This window comes from Dipodomys spectabilis, unplaced genomic scaffold (genome assembly GCF_019054845.1).
Source record: "Dipodomys spectabilis isolate Male_0828 unplaced genomic scaffold, ASM1905484v1 ptg000001l, whole genome shotgun sequence".
Lineage (NCBI taxonomy): Eukaryota > Metazoa > Chordata > Mammalia > Rodentia > Heteromyidae > Dipodomys > Dipodomys spectabilis.
This window is the reverse complement of record NW_024870678.1, coordinates 2,981,663-2,999,173: the sequence shown is the minus strand read 5'-3', so window position 1 is coordinate 2,999,173 and position 17,511 is coordinate 2,981,663. Positions and strand designations below refer to the sequence as shown.

Genomic DNA, 17,511 nt, shown 5'->3' with positions numbered 1-17,511 from the left:
AGCAGAAAAAGAAAAAAAAGCCAGAAGTGGCGCTGTGGCTCAAGTGGTATAGTGTTAACCTTGAGCTGAAGAGCTGAGGGACAGCGCCCAGGCGCAGAGTTCAAGCCCCACGACTGGACCCAAAATAAAATAAAATAGAAGATCTCAAAAAAAAAAAAAAAAAAAAAAAAACTATACTTGTCATTGTTTTGGAAGTACTGGGGTTTGAATTCAGGGCCTCACACTCTAGGCTAGCAATGATACTGCTGAGCCACACCTCTAGCCCTGTTTGTCACTGGCTATTTTTAGGACAGAGTCTTGCCTCCTGCCTGGGGTCTGCCTGAGCCATGATCTGCCTACTTCCTGAAAGTAGAAATCACAGGCACACATTACTGCATCCATTTCCCTTCTGTTTCACAGACTTTACTGTGTAGGCTGGCCTGATACCATGATCCACCCAAACTGCAGCCCCCGTGTAGCTCGGTTTGACAGGCACACACCATAGCACCCCCACACCATGATTCCCCCATTCTCTTGTAGCTAGGATGATAGGCGTGAGCCACTGGCACCTGGCCAAAATTATTACTTTGACACAAAAGATGTGAGACATATCAAAAGTATGATTAATATAAACACTTGGGTGCATGCTGCCCACCTAAGTTAAGAAATAAATTATATTCAAAGCATCATGTTGTGCCTGACAGATATATACAATTCTTATTTGTCATTAAAATTAATAAGCAAAACCTTATGGATGTGCTTTACATCTTTGACAACCCTTCCAAAAATAAATTGTCTCAGACATACAGCATTCATTTCCAAACATCCTACATATACCAGCCAGGCGTCAGTGGCTCACACCTGTAATCCTAGCAACTCAGGAGTCTGAGATCTGAGGATCAAAGCCAGTCCAGGCAGGAAAGTCTGTGAGACTCATCTCCAATAAACTGCCAGGAAACCAGAAGTGGCACTGTGGCTCAAGTGGCAGAGCACTTGCCTTGAGCTGAAGAGCTCAAGCGTAGGCCCAGAGTTCAAGTCCCACAAACGAAAGACATAAGAAAAAAAGTACACCAGTGGCATCATTCTCTCTCTATTCTCCTATCTCTAGTTTTTTGCTCCCCCTGCACATTTAGGCTTGATCCATGTTGACATACAAACATCTAATTTATTTAAATTGCCATACAACATTTCGTTACACAAGCATACATATTTATACACCAAAATACATTACACATAATTATCATCTAGTCTGGTGGACACTTAGGTCATTTCCAATTCTTGCAATTACAAGCAAAGTCTGACAGACATTCTAGTATGTGTTGGAAAATGTCTCGAGTCCATTCTCCTGGGCAGAAATAATGAATGCAGATTATTTGTTTCCATTTAACACACACACACACACACACACACACACACACACCATTCCTCTACTCAAGGCCATACAGGAGGGAGGGGAACACTGCCTGCTCTACTTCAGGATCCTGAATTCTCATACCCAGAACAGAAAGTAAAAGCCTAACTTAGGTGAAACTACTGAGCCAATTATTACTATCAAGAAGTGCGTGCTTATGAATTTGCCATTAACTTACCATTGTTATGCACAATAAAGTTGCAGACGTCATGGTCCTGGGAGAGATTTCCAAACACACGCACAGCCTCCAGGATTCCGTCCATGTTGTTGCTCACAAGAAGCTTTAAGAGCACTCGATTGGGTAAGCAGAAAAGACAGTCAGTGCCAGTTAAGTTTTAAGTGAATGAACTTGGCCTCATATTAAATACTGACAACTTAAAAATTAAAAGATGATAATAAAATGCAAACTGAAAGGAACATAAACAACAACTAGTAAACTAATTTTTCCCATATTGTAATTTCCTAGAGAGAGACTACTCTCTCAGATATTTGTGGCACAAGTCAGGGGATAGAAATATATCCAGTTATGCATGTCAGTTAATAAAATCAAGTGCTGAAGCACTCAAGGACCCACACTAACTCTGAATCTTACATTCAGCAATATAGAGCTTTTTGTCGTGGATAATGGAATTCTTCACTTGGTAGAAGGACAAATTGTTGATCGTTGCTGTCGTATTGATCACCAGCTCCTCACAGTCATCAAGTGACTTGTATTCTGAAACACAAATGATCAGGGGGTCAGGGACATAATTCAGAAGAAGAACCAATGATACCAAATATCATTAATAGGGTCAGGCAAGATCTTGACCCAGGCAAGATCCCATGCAAAGGGATCGGGAGTACTGTTCGCCACTTTATTTCCTGGGACTCTGCCCACAGGAAAATGCACCATCCCTGGCTAGGGGAGACCTCACACTAAGTTACTCAGTCCCTGAAGTCAGGAGGTCTGGATGCTAGTGGCCCATTTCTGTAATCCTAGGTACTCAGGATGCTGAGATCAGAAGACTTTCAACTCCAGGCCTGCCCCTTGTATGAAACTAGAGTTCCTCAGGTAACAAGTAGAAGGACCATTAGCCATGATGGGGACTGTCTAGCTCCTACATTTTCTGATTTAATGGTCATTCTTTAGCCTTCTTTTTCTTCATCTTTCTTTTGCTTTTCATTAAGGGAGAGAGCCTTTGTGACAAATCTCATTCTAAGAAAACTCAGTCATTTGTTAAACCACAGAAGGCATAGTAGGGCCTTCAGCCTGTGGTCCCCTCATCCTCAGCAACCAAGACACTACAAAGCACACACTTCAGAAATATGGGGGAAATCCCAAAAGGAGATGAGGCCCTAGCTGCCTTCTTTGTAGCCTGAATACATAGAAAATGGAGACATAAATTATCATGGTTTTTGATATTCCTTAGCAAGGAAATACTCTGGGAGGCTCAAGATTTTAGGACCTATGAAGGAATGTCCCCTGTCTTGGGAAAGATAAGGTAAAAGAAGAGAAAGAGGACCCCGGATATATCTCTGCTTATTTGGACCTTGACCTTGAAGTAAGAACTCTGGTGCTTCCCCTCTTCATTCTGTGGCTTTGCTTAACTTACTTAACTTCCCTGGGCTTCAGCTTTCTTGATTGTAAAGCCGAGGTGATGTCTGAATGCTTGCTGAAGAATTGCTATAAACTTTACATGTGTTCATATTCAAAAAAGGACTTAAAATAGTGCATGGCACCCAGTGTGTGTTAGGGATTTGTTGAGTAAATAGATGAAACATCTAGAAGGGCAATTCCTGGGGGAGAGGGGTACTTCAGGAGAATGATCCAATGCCAGGAAGGTCTGCAGCCTGGGTTCCCTTATTTCCCAGTTAATAACACTAGATCTAGGGCTGTACATAGGGATTTGTTGCTTTGTCTTAGAAGAATTCATTACTAGCATACATACATACATACATAGCACTAGGGGGACTCCACCTCTCCTTGGACCACACATTTGAACAGCCAGAAATGGCATCACAGTTACTGAGTAGCCATCCTGAACAACACCGGGCACTTTACATGCATTCACCTGCACTAAAGTTAATTGCGAATCAGGCTTCACATGCATTTATAAGCATTTCAGTTCACAATAGTTATTCTCTAAATGTAATCTCAGACTGCCATCAAAATATACCATGAACTAAGTGGCTTGAGAAATTAATTTTTCCCACAGTTCTGGGGATAGGAAGTCCAAATCCAGGGTGGCAGCACAGTCAAGGCCTAGCATGGGCCTGCTTCCCTGACTTCCTGATGGCCCGACCTTTCTCCCCACCATATCCTCACATACACAGACAGATGGAAACCCAGGGTGTCTTCTCGGTATGAGGGGCCCACCTTGTAACCTTGTCTAGACCCAAAGGGCCCATCTCCAAAAATGATCATACTAGGAATTAGGGACTTTGACAGATGAATTACATTCACAGTGGTATCCTGACATCCCCGTTTTATAGAAGAGAACCACGACATAGAGATGAAATAATTCGCTGGTTTTCACTAATGCGGACATCTAAATCCAGGGCTGCCTGGGCTCCACTGTCCTCCTCTTCACATAGCACCCTGTGTAGGCCAAGACTCTAATTGCTGAGCTCCCATTAGAGCTCTTTGGATGATGATCTGTTTCCAACAAGTGGAGGAATACCATCCTGCCCGCTATCACTAACTCAGGGATGTGAGGGGCTCTGCCATTTGATCTGTTGTCCAGGCACAAATTTCTGATTCTGATTCAGCACTCTTGATGAGAAAGCTTGTTCCTGACTAGATAGGTTGATCATTCTGAAAATGAGACTGGTCTTAATCAGTAAGAGTGACCAGGAGAGGTTAGTCCTGGGGTATAAGCAACTCCTCTGGGAGGATATTAGAGGTGGGGTGAAAGGATAGGACCATGGGAAACCCTGTGACTGACTGTGAGCAGTCAGGCTGACCTCAGGTTGGTGGGCACAACAGGACTGTCCCAGAGTCAAAGGCCACAAGACTTTGGAGGGTTCAGAAAGCCCTCAGCATATGAGCCCCACAAAGGGAAGATGTCAAAGGTGACTCTAGGGAGGTAAAATCTTTCAAGAGACAGAACAGACAAGAGTTCACAATCTGCCAAGACAAGGAAGGTTCAGGAGTCCTGGGCTAGCCACAGAGAACATGTTCCCCACCATCACCTGCCTTGAAGCTTGGACATTATAGACTGAAGCATCCCCAAGGGAGAAGGCCCCACACCTGCCAGAGGGATGGATGAGTTACAACCTCTGAGGGCAGCCCCACGTATATGCATGGGTTTTGTTGCTGTCATTTCCTATGTTTGACACAGGTCTTTCTATAAAGTCAAGGTTGGCCATGAATTTGAGATCCTTTAGAAGACAGGGCTTTTAGAAATAGGTATGGTTAAATGAGGCCATAAAGACAGGAATTTAATTCACTAATCCTAGTGACTTGATAAGAGGCAGAGAAACGACTAAGGGATATAGCTCAGTGATGGTGCATTTGCCTAGCTTGTGCAAGGGCCTGGATCTGATCTCCAGTACTTGGGGGTGGAGTAAAGGGGGGAGGAGGGAGAGAGAGAGAGAGTTCCTATCCCAAGGGCTCCCACAAGGAAGGACATGAGGACTTGCAGCATATTGATCTTCACCTTTTCAGCCTCCAGATGTGTGAGAAATAAATTTCAGTTGTGATCTATGTATTTTGTTGTGGCAGTCCACGCCAACTACTAATACAGGGAGAAGGATGGAACGTGAAGGACTGGGAGGTGTTCCCAGATCATTTAAGAATTGAAAGAAGAAAAAAGAAATCAACTTTAATCATGTGGATTACCCAAAGAAAAATGTAGGGTTTTTAAAACCTTTTGTGGTTAGTTTGGCCAACTTTTGCCCATGTGATTGATAGGATTGTTTTGAGTTGAAATATAATTCACTACCCATAAAATTTACCCTTTGAAAGGGCACGGTTCCATGGACTTTAGTAATGATCTACATTCTTTATTATTTGTTTTTTTTTTCTTTTTAAAGGAACCTGGGTTATATTTGAGGTGGTTGTGAAACAGAAGAGGAATTCTCCTTTATGCAGCTAAGAACGTTTGTTATAGTTGGTCAAATTGTCCTACGCCCCAGCCACAGAACTGTCTTGGGGCCCTGGGATCTTACCCAGCATAGTCAGCAGCAGTTCCACGACTTGTTGGTTGGCAGCTAGCCCGGGGCCAATGCGAGGGTGAATGGCCATATTGGCAAGCACGCGGGTCAGCTTGATGAGCACATCCTCAGCCTCCGAGGGTGGCCCCTGTGGGGGGGGCTGCCCACCTCCAGCACACGCTGGCCTGGGGGATTGCAAATCCAATTGATAGAACATCTGGAACAATGATAACAGAGTTTGGATGCTCCCTTTCTCTTTGAAAAAGTGTTCCCGAGCCTGGTTATTTTTTGCTGTCAGGTTGCCAAGAATAAAAACAATCCGAATGACTAAATCCTGCAAGAAGTGAAAGATTGAAAAAGAAGAAGAAGAAGAAAAGAGTTATAAGTGCAAAGAGGCTGGAGCAAGTACTTGGAAAGAATACAGTTACACTTAATTTATTTGTCATTTAATTGAGAGTAAAATGGAACACATCTGGCTTCTACCAATGCATACAGTGTTTGATTCCCAAGATGGGCACATATTGAAAGAGGAGATTAAATGCAGTTGGGGGAATCTGAAACAGTAACTGATTGATGTGATCAGCGAAGTCTTTTAACTTCAGATCTTCCATTTGAAATTCTGGGTGGCCTTTCTTACTATTTTTTTTTTTAATTCCCAAGAATAACTAGTTGAGTGGTCTCAATGTGTTATGTAAATTTAAATTTTGACACTAACAGATTTCTTAAGTATCCATATCTTTTCCTCAAAAGCTACTTTCTATTGAAGTATTATGTCTAAAAATCAGATATTTCCCAATAGTGGGTTGCATTACAGTAGGGTTTCTTGATTTCAACACCACTGACTTTTATAGCTTGAAAACTCTTGTTTTTTTGTTTGCTTGAGACAGGCTCCCCTTATGAAGCCCAACCTCCCAAGTGTGAGCATTAGAGGCATGACCCATCACATCTGGCTCAGCTAATTCTTTGTTGTAGATAGCTGTCTTGTGTACTATACCATCCAGGGCCTTTACCTATTGGAGTCCAGTAGCATCTCTCCAGATGTCTAAATCTCTCCTAGGGTAATAATTCCCTAGCTGAGCACGACTGTTCCATACCAACACGACATGAAAACAGCAGCAGTCAGTTTTGTTTTTTTTTTTTATCTGAGTGATGTGTACAAGACCAATCTTTGCTACAGTGTGCATCTGAGATTTTTGCATTTCTCTGTACATAATATTTCACAGTAAAATTAGTGTTTTTTGTTTTTGTTTGCTTGTTTTGCCAGTTCTGGGGCTTGAACTCTGGGCCCGGGTGCTGTCCCATAGCCTCTTTGTGTTCAGGTAAAGAATAGCACTCTACCACTTGAACCACAGTGCCACTTCCAGCTTTTTCTGAGTCATTTATTGGAGATAGAGTCTCATGGACTTTCCTGCCCAACCTGGCTTTGAACTGTGATTCTCAGATCTCAGCCTTCTGGGTAGCTAGGATTATAGGCATGAGCCAATGATTTAAAAATATTTTTTAAAACCCAAGCTGAGAGCATTTCTAAAATTAAAAACATGAAGACAATTAGGTTCTTCACTGGACAACAGAGCACAGACATGGGTTGAGATGAGTCTTACAATGGTGGATTAATTCACCTGGGAGGAGATGTTAAAGGAATATTCACTGAGAGCCACAACCCGCCTGGGTGCTGGTGTTTGTCATGCTAGGTACTGTGCCCTTTTACAGACAAGAAAGTGGGTCCCAAGAAAGCTGTTCAGGTCATATGGCGGGTGCAGGTGGAGGAGGACTTGAACCCAGGATTGCCAAGACTCTGGAGTCCTTTCTACACCAGGCTTGGCCTCCCACATAGAGTATCATTTAGCTGGTCTCCTCTTCTGGCTCTCTTGCTTGCTTGAAGAACAGCTAAGGAATTGTCTTCTTTTAAAATACAAATGTGCTACCCAAAGGAATTACCATGGACTTAAGTCTGTTGATCAGATCAATAGTCAGGAGCAGCCTCAAGGAGAGAAGGGCAAAGTACTGGGGACATTTTCATCTAGGTACAGCAGGAGCAGAGGGCCCATTGCAAGGTATTCAGTGTGGAAAGAAACTATGGAGGCTTAAGGGTAAAGGACGACTTTTAGCTTTGCCTAGGACTTCTCTGCCAATACCAACTTGTTCCTGCTTGTTCGTAAAAGAAATTTTCCCTGACACTCACTGGCATGGAAGCATCGAGGCTGCTGTGTGTGCAGCTGGGAGCCATTTGCCAACATTTACATAGGACAGAGCCTCCCACCATGGCAAGAACTGGAGCCAGGCCAAGAGAAACTGTTTTCCAGAACAGGGCATCTCGAAGCCTTCTGCCAAACAATCCAGCTAGGAAAACCTGCTCCTTACTCACCCCACACCCCAGAAAGAGCAATTGCCTAGATAATGCTTGGGTCAGGGAAGGAGTTAGGGGTGACACACATATAAACTAGGAAGAGACACAGTGTGCAGAGGAGTTAACAATGTATTTTAGGAGACAGGGCTAACCTCTGTGAAGAAATAGCCAAGACTGAACTGGTTCCCCACAGAACAAGACAGCAAAGAGGATTAGGCATTCCAGCGGAAGAGCCTGGTAGTCTGGATTCCCATAAGGGATTTAGCTTCTCTGGGCTTTTAAGAACTCACTTGCAAAAAGGGGAAAATACTGTATTGTGAGGTTGAGTGAGGAAAAAATAAAAGACAATGCTCAGGTTGTATTGTGAAATGATTCAGGCATTGCATCCAGCCTTTTTCATGCATTGTCAACAAAACGTTACTAATAGCTAATGGAACAGTCTTAGAAAAATACAGAAAAAGGGGTGCTCAGTGAGCAGAAAAGGATGAGCATAGTTATCAAGCATGAACTTAAGCTAGGTGCCAGTGGCTCATGCCTGTAATCCTCAGGAGGCTGAGATCTGAGGATCAAGATCTGAAGCCAGCCAGGAAAATCTGTGAGATTCTTATCTCCAACTAATCACCCCAAAGCTGGAAATGGAGCTGTAGTTTGAATGGTAGAACGTCACCCTTGAGTTTAAAAAAAAAAAAGCTAAAGGATAGCATCTAGGCCCTGAATTCAAGACCCAGCATACTCTCTCTCTCTTCTTTTCTCTCTCTCGCTCTCTCTCACACACACCACACACACACACACACACACACACACACACACACACACACACACACACACACACAAAATGACAAGTTCATAATTGGAAACAAAGTGCGGAAGGACTCACTAGAAGATATATTTAGGATAATCTTCCTAAGCCTTGTGGTCACCTTGTCCTTATTTGATCACATGGACTCTTCCCCAAAGAACTTGTGGCCTATAAGCCTTAAATCCAAAACAGCACACACACAGTTTATGATACTCAAATCCCATTTCACAGAAAACCAATAGTTACTTTCCCAAAGCAAAGACCCTGCCATGGGCTCTGGAAGGAGGAAAACTTGAAGGCAGTTCACCCAAGTCAGACCTAACAGAAAAGCAACTTTCCAACAGGACAGAGGATTTATAAGAACTAAGCTCCTAATGGAAAATTCTATCTCACATTTTTCCTTCCTCCCTTCCTTCCTTCCTTCCTTCCTTCCTTCCTTCCTTCCTTCCTTCCTCCCTCCCTCCCTCCTTCTTTCCTTCCTTCCTTCCTTCCTTCCTTCCTTCCTTCCTTCCTTCCTTCCTTCCTTCCTTCCTTCCTTCCTTCCTTCCTTCCTTCCTTTTACTTTCTTTCTACAAGTTCTGGGGTTTGAACTTGGGACTTCACACTTGCTAGGCAGGTATTCTACTATTTGAGCACCTCCTCCAGCCCTTTTTGTTTGGTTGTTTTTGAAACAGGGTCTAACCTAGACAGTGATCCTTCCACTTACACTCTGGCCAGAGTTGGGATAATAGGCATGTGCTACCATGCCTAGTTGGTTTCTGATGAGAAGGAGGGGCTCTAAGGCTATCCTGGAATTTTGATCCTCTGGATCTTACCTTCCCAGCTGGGATGAGCTCTGTCAGTCACCATGCTCTGTTATTGGTAGAGAGAGGAGTCTCATGAACTTTTTCTCAGACTGGACCTGAACCACATTCCAAAAGTCAGATCACCAAAATTCACATTCCTACCGGCATCAGTCTCCTAAGTAGCTGGGATTACAGGCATAATCTACCATTCCCAGCTCTGTTCATGTTTTCTGAGGACTATAAGCAAAGTTTTGTGCAAACTTTGGTGTTTTTTTCATTTAGACACCCTATACCAGACTACTTCTGGAAACTGTTCATAGTTATTAGTAATAGTAATATCATCTAACACCGAGAATGTAGCAATATGGCAGCACTGTTCTAAGGCTTTGCATGCACATATTAACTAATTCACTAAAAGGAAAGACAACTTGCACTCTGACATCTGAACACCACCATTGCCAACATCCAAAGCCAAACAGCACATCTGATGGCACTTTTAGGTTAACAGGTTTGTGACTTCACTGCATTCCCTACATTGTGGGGATTTCACTTTCACAAAAGGCAGGAAAGCCATTGGGAGTGATTTTAATTGCCTTCTGAAGGAATTTTGTAAATAGCCAACAGAACTGATCAGTTTACCCCATTCGGAAGGATGCTGGGCTATTTTGCTTTTCTCTTAGTAAACCCAGCAGACTCCTCCAGCCCTGAACCTCCTCCTTCTGCACTGTTGATCTGCCTGAGTCTGGGGACTTTTCCCTGGCTTTAGGAAGAAGCAGGTTTTCTTAGTGGTCACTGTTCTTCAGTTCTCCTCTACCCACTGTCATGTGTGGTCTAATCAGGGAAGACTAAGTGCTTACTTTTCTTTCCCTGAAAGTTCTCTCAGGCTTGTCCACATGTCTGATTCTTTGTCACATCTCTGTGGTTCCTTTGTGGTAGTGTAACTAAGCCTAAAGTGGGGGTGGGGAGGAGGAGTCTGGGCTGTAGGGCAGGAAGAGTTAACACTGTCACCATACCTCCCTCTCCCTGCCTTCAGATGGAGAAAGGAGGGGGTGGTTCCTGGCAGCAGCCGTGCCAACTGAAGGATGGCATGCGAAATCAACAAATGGAAATGGCAGATTGCACTGTTCGCAGCGCCCAGCTTCCAGCAACTGCTCTGCTCACTGTGTCTGTCCTCTTCTTCGGGGTTGGCTAAGGCCTCTTTTCTCTCTCCCTTCTCATTCTCCACAGATCTGGGGAGTGTGAAATGGCCCAAAATAGAAGAGATGGTGTTCCTTTGTTCCCTTGCATGTGCTCGCCTTGGCTCACCTGGAATTCTGAGGCAGGAGGCTGGGCAAAGGGGCTGTGCAAGGCAGGCACCTCACCCCAGGTGGCCTTGGCTTCCACTCCTGAACAAAGTGTCCCCACAGAACCCAGGCCTGGCTTGGGTATTATTATGGAGAGATGATCTATTGTTCCACAGCCTTATCCACCTCGGGTCGACAAAGTGTAATTCAGTTTAAATATCCTGAGGATTTATAGAGATTAAAACTAAGACGAGAATTTCTGATTTAGAGAGACCACCAATTTCAGAGCAGAAAAGTACATTAACATACAATTCTCCATTCCTCTATTTTTACACATCCATAAATCAACATGTACTTTTATACTGTTTTTATTCAATTGAATACAAAGTTGCACATTCACACCACAGCTATGTGGTTTTTGAAAGAACAAAATGAAGATGAATCAGGAGAGGTCCGCCCCGCCCCCAAAGGCAATCTAGCATAACCAGTGCACACTGGCTTTCTAACTTTGCTTAAAACTGAATAGCTTAGCAACAGCTACAGCCAATCAGAACTCAGACAAACAAGTTCATCTATTGTAAGAGCCCTGACCTCAAGTGAGCATGCCAGTTCTAGCCTGTGGGATCTCTGCCTGAGGTTAACAGGCTCTGCCCAGTAATCACGCATGTTACTAAGTGTTACGGCCCCACAAGCCTGAAAATAAAATTACTTTAACTGCAACGAATCAAGGAGCAGAACTCTGCTGGGCAGATTAGTTTATGCCAAGTTCTAGGAACAGCAGCAACTATTGAAGTCACACTTCATATAAGAGGTGTTGGCCTAAAGCCAACTTCACAGAAAAGACCTCATCTCTCCTCAGAGATGTGGAAACTGAGGCTTTAAGAGACTCAGTAACTCCGAAGTCACACCCTGGAGAAGAGGCAGGACTTCCAATAATCGCTTCTGAATGTGTACTCCGTTCTGAATGTGTACTCAGTTTCCAAAGTTGTCCTCAACCCCACTTCTTATTCCTAGTGACTCTCACCTTCCCACTTCTCCAGCCCTGGGACATCTCTCTTCCTCTGGATCTTGCCTTGTCTCCCCCACCTCCAATCACTCCTGAGCCCGTTCAATTCTGTCATCTCAAAATCTCCCTGAAATCCCTTCTTTCCCTGGAGAGAGGCACTGGCTATCTGGGACCTGTCTGTAGATGCTGTCAGTGAGCCTGTGATGAACAGCAACACTACTTCCTAAAGCACAGCTTAGCTCATCCCTCTGCTCAGAGATACTTCCCACCTAGGTAGGTGCCAAAGGCAGTGTCTAATTTGCCACCTGGGCCTGTAGGACCACTTTGGCATTACTTCACAGTGCTTCCCACCCAGGGCCGCCCAAAGCGAACATGTTCCTCCCCAGCTCACACACCCTTCTACCACCTTAAAATAGCTGAGGTGTGATGTTGACCACAGCAATGGATGATATCCAGATGACACAGACCCAGTAAACTCCCTCTGCAGACTCCACTTATTTAGGTAGGAGAGGCCAACCTCTACCCAGCAAAGCAAAACATTGGTGAAAGATTTTTCAAGAATGGATTAAACCTGAAGTGGTTGTAAATGGGTCTAACGTGTGAACCCTTTGTGTAGGGGGGGGGTTGGGGGTTGAACTCAAGGCCTTGCACACTAACTTGGCTTTTTTGTTCAAGGCTGGCACTCTACCACTTGAGACACACCTCTGCTTCTAGCTTTTTGCTAGTTAACTGGTGATAGGAGTCTTGGCTTCAAATCTCAATCCTTAGATCTCAGCCTCTTAAGTAGCTAATTACAGGTGTGAGCTACCAGCATTTGGCTTGAACCCTCTCTTAAACAGAAAATGAAATTCATCAGAATGTCTTCTTTAAACTTGGGTGAGAAACCTCTTGCCTCTGAGAGTTGAGCCAGGTTTTGCAATTTGCATAATATATCCGACTTCCTGCCTATCAGCAAAACTCACAGCTTAGTGATAGGTGGCTTGAAGAACAGATAAATCTGACCAACCCAGAAGACAGACTGTGCACCTCTGGGGAAAATACCATTTCACCTAAGAGCACTAAAGGTCAAGCAATTAATTGCCTAGCTATGTAGCTCTCAGATGTGGGAGGTTCAGAATTGGCTTATTTAAGAAGGTCACTTGAGAACTAGAAGAAGCTATACTGAGTTCCTCTATCCATCTATCCATGCTAGCAGCAACCATTGAGGACCTGCTCTCTGACTGTGATGACCCCTGAACAAGTACCAAGACAATGCCACAATGCCATTATGCTCAGTTCTTCTGTATGTCTCAGACATCAGTCAGGCATTGAGGTTCTGTACTGAGTTCAGGAAGAGCCAGTTCCACAAGGGCAAAGCAGCAGGAGTGAGAAAGGAGGAAACAAATCCAGGGCTTAGAGTGTGTCTGCCTGGTCAGGGGTGCGGAGCGAGGCCAAGGGGGAAATTCAGCCAAGTGCTCTTGGCATCCACTGGGAATGTGCCTTGCAGAGGGACTGGGAAAACAGCCACTGCTCCCTGCCAGAGAGGAGGCAGAGAGCAGCGGGCCAAGCTGCTATACAAAGGCACCAGGGAAGGGGTGGAGGCGCCTTCCTAACCAATCCTCTGACCCCCTGAGAAGATGGAGGGGAAAGAAAGGTCACAAGTTATCTCCAGACTGCCAAAAGACTGGGGTTGCATTAAGGATGAAGAGCTAGAAAATCAGGGTGGTATTGTGATCTGAGCTCAACATGCCGCAGGGCTGAAGGAAGCCCCTCACCCCCAGTTACCCTAAAAGAAGTTGCAATGGTATGAAGGAGGAGGGACTTTAAAAATAGCACAAGCAAGGATGGGGCTGGCAATTCCTAGTGTTTGCAAAGCTCCAGTGATGGTCCTGCCTCTGGAACAAAGAAATTCACCATATCCAAAAAAAAAAAGAAAGTGGAGCCATAGAGTTCAAGAGACAGAGGATCGATGACCATTTGCAGGAAATAAGGATCCACAGAGGATCGATGACCATTTGCAGGAAATAAGGATCCACAGAAGACCGATGACCATTTGCAGGAAATAAGGATCCACAGAGGATCGATGACCATTTGCAGGAAATAAGGATCCACAGAGGATCGATGACCATTTGCAGGAAATAAGGATCCACAGAGGATCGATGACCATTTGCAGGAAATAAGGATCCACAGAGGACCGATGACCATTTGCAGGAAATAAGGATCCACAGAGGATCGATGACCATTTGCAGGAAATAAGGATCCACAGAGGATCGATGACCATTTGCAGGAAATAAGGATCCACAGAGGATCGATGAACATTTGCTGGAAAAAAAGGATCCTCAGAGGATCGATGAACAGTTGCTGGAAATAAGGATCCTTTTTTTTTTTTTTTTTTTTTTGGACCATGTGTGACATTTTGCAAACAACAAAAAAAAAGTTGCCAGTCTTACATAAGTCTTATTTGAGGAGTTTTTAGTAGATCTCTTGCCCAGTAGATATTTACAGAAGAAATGAGGAAAATCCCTTCATGTTCTTCCAAAAAACAAACCCACACGGATTTCGCTGAGCTGCTAAAAATGTAGCAAGGCTGACGTCAGAGGCCCCTGGAAGGAAGGCCGCCCAGCCTCCTCAGCTGATAGCGAGCTGCTCTCCACTCCTCCCTGATTAAGCCCATCTGGCCGCACATTTGGTTTGTACCAAATGTAGTTTACAACATAAAGCAGACAATATGTGCATATTTCTTAAATGAGATTTGTCATTTAATTGAATTTTGGTCAGCGTTTTTTACTTAACTCTTTGAACGTTAGCTTGTAGACTGAAATGCTGTCACAGTTTGAGTTTTTGTGCCAACAGGGACTGGAGTCGTTTCTTGGGACATGGAGTTTGGACAAATGAGCTGCTTTAGATGGAAGCCAAAGAAACTTCCTGTAAAAGTCTCTTATTCTCACTATGGAAGTCCATTATAAAACTGTGAGGACCATTCTTCTTCATGGAGACTGTTGATGAGCCAGAAACCCTGATCAGTAGTAGCTAGCCATGAGCAATGGGGAAATGCAGAGGGAACCTAGAATGGAGGATGAGATTGCAAGGTCTCTGAGAGAAGATACTGAATTAAACCTCTATTGATGCACAAGTCACCTCCGCCCTGTAGACCTGACTTAGGATAGGAACTTCTCCCAGTCAATTCCAATAAGTTCTCAAACCCAAAGGCTCATGGATTTATTCTGACCCTAGAGACACACTTTCAGTATATCGAAAGTATATTTGTAACAGGTACTTAAATTCTTTTTTGCTGCCATGAATTAACTAGAAGCAAGGAGGAAAGCCTGGCATCTGCGCCTCTATTTTGTGTTTGTCATTGTTCTAAGCTGTTCTCTCCATAGCCACTCTGCAATTCCCTTGGGCTCCAGAAAAGACAGAATTGATCAGTAACATCTTTATGATTAAGGACTAAAACTACCCCTAAAGCACAGCCTTGCAGGATCAGATCGCCCCTGAATGGGGGCAGTTACCAATAATGATCAGGTTGCTCCTTGGAGCTGAAGACATCAGCTCATGGAAACCAGATTGCTTCCTTCCAGAGAAGACAGCAATAACTCCTCAGGAAGCTGAGAGAACCACAACTGGGATAATGACTAATCATGTCAAACCAGAACCTGGGACTCTTAACTATGCACATCTTTGCCCCCTGCCCCTAATTCTTCCTGTATCTAAACCTAATGCTCATGACTGTTCCTTGAAGATGGTTGGAAGAAGAACTGCAGTATCATCTTCCTGGGGTATCAAACTATATAACAATCTTCTTTCTTTGGTAGATTTCTTTCCTAATAAACTTTCCTATCACTTTCACAACACTTTGAGTCTAGCCTGAATTCTCTTGCTAGAGGCCAGGACTGAGAAGGACAGCTGTGCTATCTTTTTAGTAAACAAAACGACAAGTATCACATGCAGACTGAAGGCCCACTTTGTCGAGGGCCATGGGCAAAAGGGATTTATAAACTGTGCTAATGAACTCATCACTTTCATGTTGAATTGTCGCAAACTTGTGAAGTTTATACTGGGTATATGCTGCACTTTTTCAGAACAGGAATACTGCCTCAGCCTTCCAAGAGTTAATGTTATAGGCATGCACTATCATAACTGGTACTAGGTAGTTGTTTTAATAATAAAACTTGGTGGCTGTGTTTAACATGCCTTCTCCTGTCGTAGACAGGAAGTTTTGTGGGTCCCAAGGGCCTGTGCTCATTCCTCCTTGAATAGGGTCTCAGACAAGGTAATTTGGGGTAGAGGCTAACATACTGTTTTCTTTAGCTAAGGAATTTGTCTTTCTGGCTGGGTTACAGCTTAGTGATAGAGCACTTATCCAGCTTAAAAGCCCTTGGTTAGATCCCTAGTACTGCAAAAATCAAGAACAACCACACAAAAATAACCTTCCCCAAACTGACATCAGAGACTGTCTTGAGCTGCTGGTTACCACCCGCCACTTACTGGGGAAAATTATCTGGATACCTAGGTTGGTCTTGTCAACTTGTTTCCTACTTAGTCAGACTGAAAATGTTTTTAAAATCTCTTGAGGCTTTGTGGGAAACTCACTGCTATCAACGCTGGAGGAAAGTGTTTTAAGAAGCCACCTTAGTAACACACAGGATAGGTTTCCTAACCTGGTGCTCATTTGAATCCTCTGAGAAGTATTTTAAACATAGGTTCTTGGGCCACACCTCAGCTCTGGATCAGGATCTCCCAGGGTAGGTCCTGAGAACCTACACTTCTAAAGCTCCCCCAACCGATTCTGAAAATAAGACAAGCATGGGAACCATGGATTTAAATCAAGAAAACAATTAGAAATTGTATCACTTAAACAGATAGGTGTGGTGTCACTCCTGTAATCCCAGAACTCAGAAGGCTGAGGCAGGAAGACCTCAAGTTCAAGGCCAAAATGAGCTCCCAAGGGAAATTCTGACAAAAATAAAAACAAAAACAAACAAACTCTCATACAAAAGAAAATCTTATTGCTTTAAAACCCACAATCTGCTTTTAAAATAATGCTTTAGGGCTGGGAATGTGGCTTAGTGGTAGAGTGCTTGCCTAGCATGCATGAAGCCCTGGGTTTGATTCCTCAGTATAAATAGAAAAAGCCAGAAATGGCGCTGTAGATCAAGTGGTAGAGTGCTAGCCTTAAGCACAGAGAGGTTCAAGGACAGTGCCCAGGCCGAGTTCAAGCTCCAGGACTGGCAAAATAATAATAATAATGCTTTAAAAACTAAATAAATGCACATTTTTAGAAAATAAATCTACCCCTCATTACTGATGGACTTGCTACAGGCATATTAAATATATTCAAACAGATAGCTTCTTGTGTGTTGAAATCAGACTTGACCTTAAATAATATAAAACAATGGGAAAGTCTCTTTTGGTAGTTTCTCATCATTTCTTTCTCTTTTTCTGTCCCCCCTTTAATGGAAAACAGCAGCAGAGGGAGAGGAAATACTTTATTTTCCCCAACAGAAGTTGGCCCTGGTGCTACCTGATTCTAAGCAGGATTCCACCTTCCCACCCCCAGAACTGTGGAAGTGACTGGCCACCATTTCCTGTGCAGCTCCCTGACTGGTCTGATGAGATCACTCTAGAGCTGTGTGTGTGTGTGTGTGTGTGTGTGTGTGTGTGTGTGTGTGTGTGTGTGTGTGTGTGTGTTGGTGACATTTTATTTATCAGCATAAAGGGAGTTTTCAATTTCCTTTTTTTTTAATGCTATGTATTCCAGGCTGTCTTTGAACTCTTAATGGTCCTA

General features: G+C 43.7%; 1 protein-coding gene across 1 annotated transcript in view; it reads right to left on the bottom strand.

Moving 5' to 3' along the window:
* Positions 1-17,511, bottom strand: part of Armc2 (armadillo repeat containing 2) — a 100,933-nt gene that overhangs the window by 12,873 nt on the left and 70,549 nt on the right. Inside the window, exons 13-15 of the mRNA XM_042675029.1 lie at positions 5,540-5,858; positions 1,983-2,105; positions 1,569-1,682 (exon numbers count right to left, since the gene is read on the bottom strand). Coding sequence (XP_042530963.1) covers positions 1,569-1,682; positions 1,983-2,105; positions 5,540-5,858 — 556 coding nt within the window. The remainder of the gene's footprint in view (positions 1-1,568; positions 1,683-1,982; positions 2,106-5,539; positions 5,859-17,511) is intronic.